The following is a 15,510-nucleotide window of genomic DNA, read 5'->3' on the forward strand; positions in this document are numbered from 1 at the left end:
TTCAATGTCCCCTGTGCTAAAATGTGTCACGCGCAATAATATAGTTCGGAGTAATTTTTTTTCATTTTTGAGTCACACCTTTGTTTTAACCACTTGAAGACCCCTTCACGCCGATAAATGTCGGCAGAAGGGCACGGTTGGGCACAGGCACATACAGGTACGTCGCCTTTAAGAGGCCAGCCGTGGGTCCTAGTCCTGAGCTCCGTGACTGCGCCCGCGGGACCCGATCGCCGCCGGTGTCCCGTGATCGGGTCACAGGAGCTGAAGAACGGGGAGAGGCAACTGTAAACAAACCTTCCCCGTTCTTCTCTGTGGCTTGTCACTGATCATCTGTTCCCTGTCATAGGGAACGACGATCAGTGACATCACACGTCCAGCCACGCCCCCCTACAGTAAAACACAGGACAGGACACACTTAACCCCTTTAGCGCCCCCTAGTTGTTAACCCCATTCATTGCCATTTTCACAGTAATCAGTGCATTTTTATAGCACTTTTCGCTGTGAAAATGACAATGGTCCCAAAAATGTGTCAAAAGTGTCCGCCATAATATCGTAGTCACGAAAAAAGTCGCTGATCGCCGCCATTACTAGTAAAAAATAAATGATTAATAAAAATGCCATAAAACTATCGCCTATTTTGTAAACGCTATAACTTTTGCGCAAACCAATCAATAAACGCTTATTGCGATTTTTTTTTAACAAAAATATGTAGAAGAATACATATCGGCCTAAACTGAGGAAATTTTTTTTTTATATATATTTTTGGGGGATATTTATTATAGCAAAAAGTAAAAAAATATTGAATTTTTTTTAAATTGTCGCTCTATTTTTGTTTATAGCGCAAAAAATTAAAACCGCAGGGGATATAATACCACCAAAAGAAAGCACGATTTGTGGGGGAAAAAAAAAGGACGCCAATTTTGTTTGGGAGCCACGTCACAGGACCGCGCAATTGTCAGTTAAAGCGACGCAGTGCCGAATCACAAAAAGGGGCCAGGTCCTTTACCTGCATAATGGTTCGGGTCTTAAGTGGTTAATGGAGGCTATCCAAGTGGAGTGCTGGTGATGTCATCAAGAAAGCTGCAATGCTGGTCTAGTTTGGTGAGTCGGGTCATTTGGAATAAAGGTATAGGGGAGTGCAGAGTTCTAATGTCAAAAGGTAGATGACTGAACAGAAATAAGGAGTAACTAAAAGTCAGAAAACACCATTCATGTTAAGCCTCTGCATGTATGCTACCTCTACACTGTTCTTATGTACACCAAGCTCCGCTTTAAGGCAAAACAAACATATTCTTTGAATATAACTTATGTCAGCTGTCATAATTTATGCAGAGTCCACAGGCAGAAATATAACTAGAGTATCAGGAGGGTTCCTTATTGTTCCATGAAGTGTGAAGGATGTTGTACTGGAACAACTCCATGAAAAGTTTAAGGATATTAGGAATTGGAGAAATTAGCTTCAAAAAGGGTTTGCTCAAAAGTTGGGGAGAGGCAAATGTCATGATGCAAAGTATCAAATCTCTTTTGAGCTCTTCAGAGTCATGCGCATGCAGCCAAATTAATTCTGTGCTACCATTCTACGATTGATAGGATTAGGGAACTTGAAGTCTCATTTCAAATGTGTTTTGGGGTATACTTTTTTGTAAATATTTGCATGCATTACCAATAAGGTTGTGCTCCCTACCTGTCAATTAAAATAAAAAAAAGGGGTTGATTTACTAAAGGTTTTTTCATATAATCGTTTGAATCTGATCATCCTGGCAAAGTTCTGTTTTTTTTTGTTTAAATTCCAGAGCAAGTGACTGAATGTTTGAAAATTAAATGATTCCATTACACCAATCTACAATGCTCAATCAATGTTCAATTGAATTTATAAATATCTAGTGTACTCTTTACAAGTGTGGGCTCCACCTGGATGGTATAGGTTACTGCACTTACCACTTAGGAATAAGAATTTGTTGTTAAAAAATGTTTTGCATCACCTTAACTACTTCCGGACCGCCGCATGTACATTTACGTTGGCAGAATGGCACGGACAGGCACATTGGTGTACATGTACGTCCCTGCCTTGACGTGGGTCGGGGGTCCAATCGGGACCCCCCCCCCCCCCCCGGTACATGCGGCGGTTCCCGTGGCTGTCCGAGCGATCCGGGATGAGGGGGCGGCTGTTTGTTTTTGTCCGCCCCCTCCGGATCGCTCTCAGCCAATCCGCGTGCTCCCCCTGCGTGTCACTTACTCTGCCTGTGTAAACTGTCCCCAATCCATCTCCTGACAGTACAGAGCTTTGGGAGCACTCTACCCATGCTCCGTTTGGTGTGTATTGCTAGAGAGTTTTTATTTTTTCTTGGGAGGGTGCATGTTTTTAGCACAGGGCCAATCAGCACTGTCCAGACAGAGGGTAAGGGTTACTGCAGCCTCATAGGACAGTAGAAGTAGAATGAATTTAGCAATTCAAATTTACCAAAATACTTGCATTTCCATGTTCTGTGTACTGAGGGAAATCAGATATAGTGAATGCAAGGTCCTGAGGTTCAGGCATACTTTAAGTGAAAAATAAACATGGATTTGTATGTTTCCATCAACAAACCCTACAGTAAAAAATAGGCATATCATTTTGGGCTTGTGACGTGGCATTTGGAATTTCTGGTCTAAAAAGCAGAACTATACGTTATGTTGGAGCAAAGGGACATTTTATTTTTTGTTAAATGAAACAGTGTTAAAGCAGGCATATCCTAGCCTATCCTGTTCCTGCCACCAATACAAGTGAATGGCTGTATGCAGAAGTGCTTAGGAAAACGGCTTCTGCATCAGTACAGCCATTCACTTTTATTGATGTGGCACATGTGGTTTCCAGGGGGGCAGAAAGCACTGCAAATTTTACTCCTCAGCAAACAGGAGCTGCTCCAGGCCATCTTTAGTGTTTGCAACAAGTTTAAAATGCTAAGCTTTTTGTTATGTGATCTGTTGTAGGAGGGAATTAGGATTTAAATCAGACAGCACCGGAGGCAGCCCAGTTAAACATTTTCTCTGGAAAGAGTTAAGCCCTGCTATTACTCCAACATACCTATCAATAGAAGATTGTTAAAGCAGTTTAACGTTAACACCTGAATATTTAAGTTTCATTGTTGTGTAACTTTTTAGTTTTTCCATATCTATGTCTGCCTATATAAAGCTATATTTAATGGCATAGAAATAATGTTATTAATCTATCTCTCCACTTTTATTTCCCTAATAACACAATCATACTATAACTGCAGTAATATGATTGGGAAAAACACACCCGGTTTAACATTTTCTGAGTAGTAAATAAGTTCCAATTTATGTAAGAAACTTCAAGACGGTTTTAAACACTGGAAGAGAACATAAATCCATATTATTCCCGAACGAACACACTAAGAAATGGGAGTTCACTTTGGTAGCCTGCATGCTTCTTGAGCTTCTGCGTGCATATGCTTCTGCGTGCATATGCTTCTGCGTGCATATGTATTTGCTAGCCATGCCAAGCTGCTCGCGTGTAGGGGATGCTGCAATCATAGGGTTGGCAGGGTTATTAAACAAAATATCGGATACCTTAGGCATGGAGAATCTAGCACACTCAAGTTATTAAATGCTCTATAGAGAAGCAGCCTATGCAAATGTAGAGAGCAATCGTTATCCTCTCTTGCTAACTCCTGCTTGAAGACATCTGGCCTACCCTCAGTAGCAGCATCTGGAGATGTGTCGGGTGTCAGGTACACAAGAACATCCCCCTCACGAGTGTCCCCTAGGCTTGGAATGATGTGTAAGATCGGGGAGCCCGGATTCGAGTCGCTTGTGAGGTCAAAACCATCTGGGATGCAACACAGGAACAATTTAGAATTTGTACAACGCTTCTGTTCCCTTTTATTTGCTGTGGCTTGTCCAAATAAATTTGGATAAAGAAAAAGCTTATATCGGGGGCAGATAAGTTTGCAAACAAAATCAAATGACCTTGAAAATATAAGAAGTGATAAAAAAAAAAAAATGTAAATCATAATAAGGCCAAGTCTTGAGAGACCATCTTTCATGGCGTTGCAAAAGTAAGGTTACATAAAAAAAAAAAAAAAAAAAATTACCAGGCCAGTTTTTACTTAAAAAAAAAAAACAGACTATGACAAAAAGGAACTATAGTTTAAAAGTCACAAAAGGTAGAGAGGTGGTTATGGAAAAAACAGAGTTAAAAGAACCAGATACATTTCCAAAGGTCTACATAAGAAGGTTTCAAAGGCAAACATATAAAAGAACTGCAAGGTTGGAAGGTCTGCTACAGTCGGAAAAACTAACAAAACTTTCACCCTAATAAAATCACGCCAGCCAGATTATGCACAAGAGAAGATAAAGACATACATGACAGAACAGAAATGCATGAAACAGTAAACTCAGGTGGTCCATTAGCGTTTGAACAAATGTAAGCATAACAAGCTGAAGGGCAGATAGGTGAAAAGACTTTCACACAGATGCGGCTAGTATATTGGTTAAGCAAATGACATCACATTGCATTTATGATATTGAGCAGAGAGATAGTGGCCAGCAGAATTAAAATAAGTTGTGACAAATGCTACTTATTACTTTTCCAACAGTAATTCTAAAGAAGGGCATTCCACCTCTGAAAATCTGGTTTATGAGGTCTGTCCCTAAAATGTGGTCCTCTGTCAGTAATTGCAAGACTGGACCACTTCATAGCAAGGGAAAGATAAGCTTTATTAATACAGTAACTATACAATACCAGTTTCTGACAAATGCATTTCGACTTACCTATAAAAATCCATATCTTTAAGTACTGTACAGGACACAGGCAGAATATTCATACACCATGGGTTACTGGCGTGTACCTTCAGATGAGGACACATGCCCTGGGTGTCAAGTACTGTATCCCAAGATATGGAATTAACAGATACGTAAAAAATCCTTTTATCTTATCTGTACAGTACAGGAAACAGACTAAATATTTATACACCATGGGGCATCCCCAAGCAATGAATAGGAAGGGTGGGCAACAAGAAGGCAAACAGAAGTGTGCCAATATACCCAACAACAGGGGTCAAAAGACCCAACCTTAGAGAGCCACTGCATGAACCTTACGTGCAAAAGCTGCATCAGCAAAAGATTGGCCATCTGTCAAAGCTTTGAAAAAGGATGATGAACAGAAGACCAGGTGATGGCCTTGCACAACTGGATCAGGAGGCTTTGTGCCGAAATACCCACAAAACACCCACCGATCTAGTGGAATGGTTTCGTAGAAGCACAGGAGATTTCTCTTTAAGAATATAAGCTCTTGAAATAAATTTTCCTATTCATAATGCAATGGTGGATTTTGAAGCAGGATGTCTCTTGTATAGTCCAGAGAACAGGGCACAGAGAAAATCCATCTGTCTGAATGGAGAAGTAGCCTTACAGTATACTCCAATGACTCAGAGTACAGTGGAGCCTCGGATTGCGAGTAATACGGTTAACGAGCGTTTCGCCATACGAGCACAGTATTTAAAAAAATCCTAACTCGGTTTGCGAGTGTTGTCTCGCAAAATGAGCAGGATTCAGGCCAAAGCGGTCTGCAGTACCGCGTTTGGCCTGAGGTGGGGGGGGGGTGCCGGAGCCGAACAGCGCCGTTCGGAAATGCACGGAAAGGCCCAAGGACATCTCAGCTGACCTCTGCAAACCCCGGTCTTTCCAAGTCAGCTGAGGTGTCCTCATGCCTTTCCTGAGACACTCTGCCCCCTCCACCTCTAGCCACATGCGGTATTGCATGCCATTGAAGTCAATGCGGAACAAATTATTTTCGTTTCCATCTACTTCAATGGGGAAACTCGCTTTGATATGCAAGTACTTTGGATCACGAGCATTCTCCTGGAACGGATTATTTTCGTAATCAGAGGTTCCACTGTACATCTAGGCAATGCAGAGACATTTCATTTGGATGTTTAGGAGCAGGGCATAAGGATGGGAGGAATGCTGATACAATTTTTAGAAGAAATGATGGCCTTGGGCATAAGACAATCTTGTCATTGTGAAGAATGAGGAAATGTACTTTACAGAAAAGAGCCGCTAGTTCAGTAACCTGACAAATATGATAGCGACCAAAAATTCTACTTTGCAAGATAGACATATTCGAAGGGCAAAGAGAACCAAGTCATTTAGATCTAAGCAAAATGTGCAGCAAATTGGGGGGGGGGGGGGGGGTAGTGTTAATACGATGTATACCTTGAAGAAATGTTTTTACAAGAGCAGCCTGGGTCACACTAGAACTGGCACGATTCCAGCACAGGTTTCCGCAGGCAGTTCACACTGCCCTTTGTGAATGGCTGCGAGTGTCAATACAATGTTGACACCCATGCGATCCTATTCCAGTTCGGCAGTGCAGGTGTGAATCACATGCAATGTCTGTGTTTGCTATAGTGTGAACCCAGGCTTAAAGTACTTAAGGCCATGTTTCGGTCAAGAACCGATTGGAGGGATTGAATGAAGATGACCGTATTAAGGTCGTAATTTATTTGAGGAAATGTGACAGGGATGAATAAAATTATAGGCCACTTGTTGCATGCCTGAAATATTACTAGAATTGGATGCCGAGACTGTTATTAGAACTGGTTCTTTCACAGGGATACACTGTGCAGGCCTTCGGCAGCGCGAATGTTCGCCTGCGATTTTACATTAACTCCCTATTCACGCCACACCTGAAAAGACTTTAACAGTTTTTGTGGTCAGCAGTAAGTATAATATATACAAAAGCAGCAGTCTTGTGTGATCCCCAGTATTTTATATCACCGATACATAATATTGGGGACCATACAAGACTGCCGCCTTTGTATACATTATATTTTCCGGGCCGATATAATATTGGGGAATAGGGATCACACAAGACTGCTGCTTAGATTTACTGCTGATCTAAATCATACACTGGTCCATCTGTCCCCATCTCTTCTTTCGTCTTACCTTCTCAGATCCACACCGTGTGGGACAGCCAGGGACTGCAGGCTCCTCTGATCTGTTGTGGGTGGGACTGGAGGAATTGGCTGCAAACATTGATGAACTGATTTTCCCAGGTGGGGTTATTAGGCAGCTAGTGTAGAAGAATATAATACCATGTAGTAAAAAATTATATTTATTCACATGATACTTATCATGTGAATAAATATAATTTTTTACTAGCTGCCTAATAACCCCACCTGGGAAAATCCGTTCATCATTCATATCGGGGTGAGCAGCCATTTTTCACTCCACGTTAGTGTCCATGTCCCTTCTTTGGCTGCGAACATTAATCTAATTCATGCACAGGCCAGGCAGAACAGATGACCGTGTTCGTGTGAGGCATGCACACTGGCTCAGTGAGCGACAGTCAGCACTATGCTGGCGAATATAACCCATGGTGTATGAATATTCTCTGTGACCTGCACTGTATAATTAGGATTGTTTTTCATAGCTAGCGATGGAAGCAAATTACTCTCTCTCTCTCTCATAATCCTGTTAAAGCATTTTTACTAGATTTGTGTGCGTTTGCAGCCCTTCCACCAGAAACCCTTAGAGTGGTTGTAAACCCTATTCATGAAATCTGACCTGGGAACATATACAGTATCTCACAAAAGTGAGTACTCCCCTCACATTTTTGTAAATATTTTATTATATCTTTTCATGTGACAACACTGAAAAAAATTACACTTTGCCACTATGTAAAGTAGGGAGTTTACAACTATACATCTTGAATAACAGTGTAAATCTGCTGTCCCCTCAAAATAACTCACACAGCCATTATGTCTAAACCGCTGGCAACAAAAGTGAGTACAACCCTATGTGAAAATGTCCAAACTGGGCCCAACGTGTCAATATTTTGTGTGGCCACCATTATTTTCCAGCACTGCCTTAACCCTCTTGGGCATGGAGTTCACCAGAGCTTCACAGGTTGCCACTGGCAAATGAAGGAAAAATATAAATGGTTTTCAACAGTTTTTACAAATAAATATCTGAAAAGTGTGGCGTAATTTGTAGAACCACCTTCACTTCAATTACAGCTGCAAGTATTTTTGGGTATGTCTCTAGCAGCTTTGCACATCTAGGAGGGTGACATTTATGCCCATTCTTTGCAAAATAGTTCAGGCTCTGTCAGATTGATTAAAGGCATATGTGAACAGCAATTTTCAGGTCTTGCCACACATTCGCAATTGGATTTAGGTCTGGACTTTGACTGGGCTATTCTAACACATGAATATTCTTTGATCTAAACCATTCCATTGTAGCTCTGGCTGTATGTTTAGGGTCATTGTCCTGCTGGAACGTGGACCTCCGGACCCAGTCTCAAATCTTTTGTTGTTTTCATCCAAGATTGTCCTGTATTTAGCTTCATCCATCTTCCCATCAACTCTGACCAGCTTCCCTGTCCCTGAAGAAAAGAATCCCGACAATATGATCCTGCCACCACCAGGGCTGTGGAGTCGGAGGAAATTTTGGGTACCTGGAGTCGGCAAACAATGCACCGACTCCGACTCCTAAATTTAGATTGGAATTAAAAAAAAAAATCCAACAGGAGTTTTATAAAGCACTAAAAGAAGTTGAAAAGTATGATCGCTCATCAAAACTTACTGTTGAAGAAGCCATCCTTGTTTATCCAGAGATCGTTAGTGATGTGGCCAGAATAGTTACTGCAATGCCACCCACCCAAGTCAGTGTCGAAAGATTATTTTCAGCCCTAAAAATAATAAAGTCTGACTTAAGAGCCTCTATGAAAGAGGATCTGGCAGAGGCAATTCTCTTCCTTGGAACTCTACATTGAATTGATTTGCATTTGCTAAGCCTATAACTACATTTCAAGATTAATATAAACCATTTCTAGGTTTTACAGATTTTGTTTTTGGTTCATTATAGATAAGCTTTGTTTTTGTTCTAAAACAACCAAATAATGTGGTTTGTATTTTTGAACTGGTAAAGATCCTGTTCCTGATGTTTATGCCTGCTGCTACTATCCAGCCACTTGATTGATTAATATTTTTTTTTTTATAAAACTTTGTTTTCATTGTGTTTGTCTTTTGCTTAAACTGTGCAATACAGTAGACTGTTGGCTTCCCAGCCAGTAGTCCTGTGGTAGGCAGGGCCATCTTTTCCATTGGGCACGCTGGGCAGTTGCCCGGGGGCCCCGCTTGCCTGGGGGGCCCCACCGGCTGCCCAGAAACCCCAGTAAAAAATTATGGAGAGTGACGGGTTAGAACTGCCCATGCCCAGTTCGCGGAAATCACAGAGAAGATCCGGTCCTCCACGAGTGCGGGGGGGGTTGCTGATGTAAGGGGGGAGTGAATGCAAAAATGTAAGGGGGCACTGATATAAAGGTTCCCCCTCCTATATTAGTGACCGCCCTTACCTTAGTGTATTTAATCTAAGGAAGATGGTCTCTGGTCACCAGAGTACCCCCCACATCAGAGTCTGCAGGATTCCCCCTTACAATGCAAGGGGGAACTCAGTCTGCGGACCCTGATGTAAGTGGGAAAGAGAAAGCAGTGGACTCTGATATAAGGTTGTCTCTGGTCACCATAGCCCCCCTCCACATCGGAGTTCCCCCCTTAGATCATGATCTGCAGCGTTCCCCTTTACATAAGAGTTCCCTTTCACTGTAAGGGGGAATCCTGCAGACTCTGATGTAAGAGGAAACTCTGTGCTGGCTGGGTTATAGTAACCCGACCTTCATGTCAATGAAGACATTTTTTTTTTTTTTACTTTTGTTTAACTTAAACACATTTCTAATAGCACTAGCTATATGTTTATAGTTTAAATACTGACATTTGCATTGTTGGGCACTGAAAACTGTAATTTTAGGTACTTTTTTTGCAGTGGCAGTAAAAAATGTGGTTCTGCCAGTAAATGTTATAATTTTTGTCAGTAAATTCTAGTGTGTGATTGTGTAGACAGGGCCCCAGTGCACTGTATTGCCCGGGGGCCTATAATGCTCTTAAGATGACACTGGTGGTAGGTTGCGTTTCTTTCCCTCAAGGAATGTATAAAATACATTTGCATATTAATACAGAGGAGTCGGAGTCGGAAGTACATAAAACTGAGGAGTCGGAACATTTATCTACCGACTCCACAGCCCTGGCCACCACCATGTTTCACAGTGGGGATGATGTGTTCAGAGTGATATGCAATGTTAGTTTTCCACCACACATAGCGTTTAGCTTTTAGGCCAAAAAGTTCAATTTTGGTCTCATCTGACCAGAGCACTTTCTTCCATATGTTTGCCGTGTCCCCCACATGGCTTCTCGCAAACTGTAAACTGGACATCTTTTTTCTTTCAAAAATTGCTTTCTTCTTGCCACTCTTCCATACAAGATCAGATTTGTGGAGTGCACGACTAATAATTGTACTGTGGACAGATTCTCCCACCTAAGCTGTTGAGCTCTGCAGCTCCTCCAGAGTTACCATGGGCCTCTTGGCTGTCGTCTCCTTGCCCGGCCTGTCAGACCTGTTTAGATGGTAATGGTAGGTTCGCAGTTGTGCCACTCTTTCCATTTTCAGATGATGGATTAAATAGTGAGCCGTGAGACGTTCAAAGCTTAGGATATTTTTTTATAACTTAACCCTGCTTTAAACTTCTCCACAACTTTATCCCTGACCAGTCTGGTGTGTTCCTTGGCCTTCATGATGCCGTTTGTTCACTAACAAATCTCCAAGGGCTTCACAGAACAGCTGTATTTTTACTGAGAATGAATTGCACACGGGTGGACTCTATTAACTAATTAGGTGATGTCCAAAGGCAATTTGTTCCACTAGATTTTAGTTAGGGGTTTTAGAGTATAGTAAAGGGTGATGAATACAAATGCACATAAACCATTTATTTTGTTTTATTTTTTGTTGTAATGCCGCGAACACACGTTCGCAATTTCCGTCAACAAATGTTCGATGTGAGCTTCTTGTCAGAAAATACAATCGTGTGTATGCTCCATCGGATATTTGCTGTCAGAATTTATCAACAAAATGTTTGAGAGCTGGTTCTCAATTTTTCCGACAACAAAAGTTCTTGTCGGAAATTTTGATAGTCTGTAGCCAATTCCGACACACAAAAAACCTACACATGCTCGGAATCAATTTGACGCATGCTTGGAATCATTGAACTTCCTTTTTCTCGGCTCGTCGTGGTGTTGTACGTCACTGCGTTCTTGACGTTCGGAATTTCCAACAACATTTGTGTGACCATGTGTATGCAAACATAAGTTTTTTTTTTATTTTATTTTTTTTTTTTCCTCTCTTTTTTTTTTTTTTTCACTTCAGACATCAACCTAAGTTTGAGCCAACATTTCGTCGGGAAAAAATCCACGGTTTTGTTGTTGGAATGTCCGATCGTGTGTACGCGGCATTACAGGACAAAATGTGGAAAGATTCAAGGGGTATCAATACTTTTCCAAGGCACTGTAGATACCAACATGTCAATCTGCTTAAACCTGTGAAACAGCGACAAACTTTGGTACCCTATAATTTCTATAGGTGAGGGTTTAAAGGCGTCTGCAGGTCATAAGTTTAGAGTTAACCATAAATAATGGCCCTAGAATTCGAATTTTAACTCTGGCATGCATGGCAATATTTAACATGTTTAGCGTAATTAATGTTTTCGTATGTAGGTGCCGTCAATGCGTGTATTAATGTTGATATGTGCATGTATGTGGGGGCGGGCTAAAACTAGTTTGGGATGTGCAAGGTGGTTGTATGTGCTTGAATAACTTTTTTTACAATATTTTTTCGTTTTTTTTTTTAAATCACAAAAGAGGGGACTAAAGTCACCTACATGATACTTTTTTTGTTGGGACAGGTTCTAAGAGCCATTTCACTTGCCCTCCACTTAAAGTGGCTGTTAACCTAGAAAATAGATCATGTTCCCTTAAAGCATGTACACAGCAGAGTGCTTGTGCTGTGTAATTTGTCCCTTTGTATGACCTAAAATACTTGGCTGATTCTGCCTGGTGCTACCCTTTGTAAACTGACCACGGTTTATCATGGCTGCTAAGCCCTGACACCGTGGTCAGTTTATGTGCCTCCGTCATCCCGTCTCTCCTTGCTCCCCTCTCTCTCCCTGTCAGCTGTGTCAGTGCCGATCACTCCCCTCCTGCAGCAAAAATGTATGTTTCCTTCCTATAATCCCCAAACATCACAGAGTCGGTCCAGGCTCCATGTCATCACGACCACAGAGTTGGGATCTGCCTAGATCCCTGGACAACACCTGGCTCAGCTTCTTAGAGAGCCGATGAGAGGCGGACACTCCTGCCCCCTCCACAGCTCAGCGCTCCAGGGAGCAAGGTGGGGGCAGAGCAGAGAGCGATGACTGACAGTCACCACCTCTCTGCTCAGAGAGCTTTGAGAACTGAGAGATCGGCAGTGTTCGATCGTTCGGTTCTCAGTATAGAGGCGCTGGGGGACAGATGCAGCCTCGGACCGAGGCTGCATCCACAAGGCAGCCAAAGTATGAATAAAAAATTAAATAAAAACCCATACTTTTCTTTTAAGCTATTGGAGAGCAGATATATGCTATGTGTCAGGGTAGCAAAAGGGTTAAAAGATCTTGCGATTCAACCATACATTCATAAAACTCAAATGTCAAGAAAACCTTTTGCAAAGGGTTTCAAAAACAATATACCCAAATTTGCAATGTGAAATACCACAAATAGATGATTATAATAAGTACAACTTAGTCTACACACTTTTTGATTCTAGTTAGAACTTTTTTTATTCAATCATTTTATCCTTCCATCTGAATAAGAAAAAAACATCCCGTAAGGCACCTAATAAAAACTGTCGTTACCTTCTCTCCTCCACCGATGTCTACGTATAGAGGCAGTGGTGATGGCAGTTCGAGAGATACGGGGGACTGTTGGAGTCACTTCAACCTTCAATACTTTCTGCCCTTGTTGTGATGAGTCAGGAGCATCAAACGGCAAGGAATTCTTCATAGCATTTGCAACCTGAACACAGAGAAAAGACCAGTTTAGCAAAACATCATCTTTGAAATAGAATTTCCAGCAACACTGCTTACATGACAGCCAACAATTCTTCTACTTATCTTCTACCTTGCACAACATGTATTGATCAGTGCACAGTAAATCACAAAACAAAGCAATTACCAATAGTGGCTGAGAGTAGAGCTCCAGCTGGGCTCGATAGATGATGTCATCAAGAACCTCCTGTCCAAGCTCCCATTCTCCATTGTATCTGTACAAGTATACAGCAATTAATTAAAATGAACTAAAATAATATTTGGAAAAATATGAGAATTAAAATCCTTTGACTATCATGTTTTCTCAGGTCTTATGAATTACCACTATTGCATACATATAAAATCACAATGATGTTACTAGTCTAAGGTGAACTGAAGAACTTTATTCCCAATAAGAAAACTTAAACCCTAGAAGACTTCTATAAAACTTCTGCATAACATAGTGTCTTATGAAAGTATAGTGTGAGCTGGCGCCATCTGGTGGTGGCCGTTGGTATTACAAGTTAAACAGCAATTCTAATGTCATTTTTCACTATTTTCACTGCCATCTTCTTCCCTCTAATTAGAACCCACAAACATTATATATATTTTTTATCCTAACACCCTAGAGAATAAAATGGCGATCGTTGCAATACTTTGTTATGCCGTATTTGCACAGCGTTTTTTTTGGGAAAAAATTACACTTTTTTTAATTAAAAAATAAGACAACAGTAAAGTTATCCCCATTTTTTTTTCATATTATGAAAGATAATGTTACACGGGGTAAATTCATACCCAACATGTCACGCTTCAAAATTGCGTCCGCTCGTGGAATGCCGACAAACTTTTACCCTTTAAAATCTCCATAGGCGACGTTTAAAAAAATCTACAGGTTGCATATTTTGAGTTACAGAGGAGGTCTAGGGCTAGAATTATTGCTCTCGCTCTACCAATCGCGGCGATACCTCACATGTGTGGTTTGAACACCGTTTACATATGCAGGCGCTGCTCACGTATGTGTTCGCTTCTGCGCGCAAGCTCGTCGGGACGGGGTGCGTTTTCTGGCTCCTAACTTTTTTAGCTGGCTCCTAGATTCCAAGCAAATTTGTCAACCCCTGGTCTAAGCTAATAGAACTCTAGAGTAAAATTATTACACGAGTTCCTGCATTCTAGATTTTTTTAAGAGAAGTATGGAATTCTTGTGACCTGTTTTCAGTGTCTACTGAAACCAGGTCACAGGAATGCAGAAATAACTGCACTCCTGTGACCCAAAAAGCTTGGGCTATACTTCTTCTTTAATGTTAACTGCACAAGCTTGATGAAGAAGTACATTAGTCCAAGTTCATGCCACTGCTGGTGAAAAACTGGATCAAACAGGACTCAGTTTTCCATTCTGCTATTGCCAAGTAAAAAGTAGCCCAATCAGAACAGGTTTTTATTAGTTCATAAGTGGAATGTGCCATGCCTGCAAAGGGAGAAAACATGAAGTATGCATTAATATACTGTCAACAATGGCATATTTGGAAAAGTAAAAGATTCAGAATGAGTAATTTTTTTTTGTGTTTTGAGAAGACTTACATAGCATGATAGACACCAGTGAGCAGTTGGACCATGAAATCAGAATCAAGCACAACACGACCACACAACTCTTTCCAGCGCTTCTCATGCTGCCGAGGAAAGCCACTAACGCACAATCTGCAAAGAAAGAAAGAACACAAAATACAAATTTTTAATACAAATCTTAAAGTGGAGTTCCACCCATAAATATAACATTACATCAGTAGTTTTAAAAAAATGTCATTAGTCCTTTAAGAAAAAAAAAAATTTTTTTAGATGCCTTCAAAGTGTTGTTGCTAGGCAGAATAGTTAATCTTCCCTCTTCCTGCACCTAGGTGCTTAAGCTTCACCGCACAGACTCCTGGGAATGTAGTGGGTGTAACTTTCCAGGAGTCTGTGCACTCCCCAGTCTCGAATAATCATGTGACTTGGACAGTACAGGTGCTGAAACCTGATCTGAAAACTATTACATTGCTTGTGCAGCACTGAGCATGTGCAAGATCTGCAAGGCTGAAATCCAGGAAGTCATACAGTCTGGCTTCATGATGCCCACACTTAAGATGGCCCCAGTCAATTTCTATTTTATAAAGTGTCTAAATGCTGTAACAACCTAACAAAACGGACCTTAGTTTACAGACTAACTTTACTAGAATACATTAAGCTTGTGTATTACAGGGGTATTTATATATAAAAAGTGAAATTGTGTCCGGAACTCCGCTTTAAGGAGTGATGAAAATCACCTGAAACTTCTCACATGCTAGCATGTCATCTTTAGCCCTTTTCTAGCACTACCTGTTTCTGAAGGGACCGGTAAAGGAAACCTGTACCTGAGAGAATACTATAGGTTGCCATTACCGACCTCTTTTTTTGAAAAAGTTAGTTGCCTGATTGCATTTAAAGCATCAAATTGAAAAGTATGTCAACAGTTTTCTGTCATATCTGTTCACATTTTTTACAAATCTATATTATGCCATTCTTAAAAAATGCTATGACTTCCA

At 41.0% G+C, this 15,510-nt stretch overlaps 1 protein-coding gene across 3 annotated transcripts in view; it reads right to left on the reverse strand.

The window, feature by feature from the left end:
* The window catches only part of FAM126B (family with sequence similarity 126 member B), a 155,080-nt gene that overhangs the window by 11,551 nt on the left and 128,019 nt on the right, over positions 1 to 15,510 (reverse strand). For 2 of the 3 annotated variants that reach the window (XM_040357205.1, XM_040357204.1), the window contains 3 exons: positions 14,534 to 14,650; positions 13,104 to 13,191; positions 12,785 to 12,944 (listed from right to left, as the gene is read on the reverse strand). In XM_040357205.1, coding sequence (XP_040213139.1) covers positions 12,785 to 12,944; positions 13,104 to 13,191; positions 14,534 to 14,650 — 365 coding nt within the window. Of the gene's footprint in view, positions 1 to 3,694; positions 3,830 to 12,784; positions 12,945 to 13,103; positions 13,192 to 14,533; positions 14,651 to 15,510 lie in introns of all 3 variants that reach the window. The other variant, XM_040357206.1, reaches the window with a different exon arrangement.

This window comes from Rana temporaria, chromosome 6 (assembly GCF_905171775.1).
Source record: "Rana temporaria chromosome 6, aRanTem1.1, whole genome shotgun sequence".
NCBI classification, from domain to species: domain Eukaryota; kingdom Metazoa; phylum Chordata; class Amphibia; order Anura; family Ranidae; genus Rana; species Rana temporaria.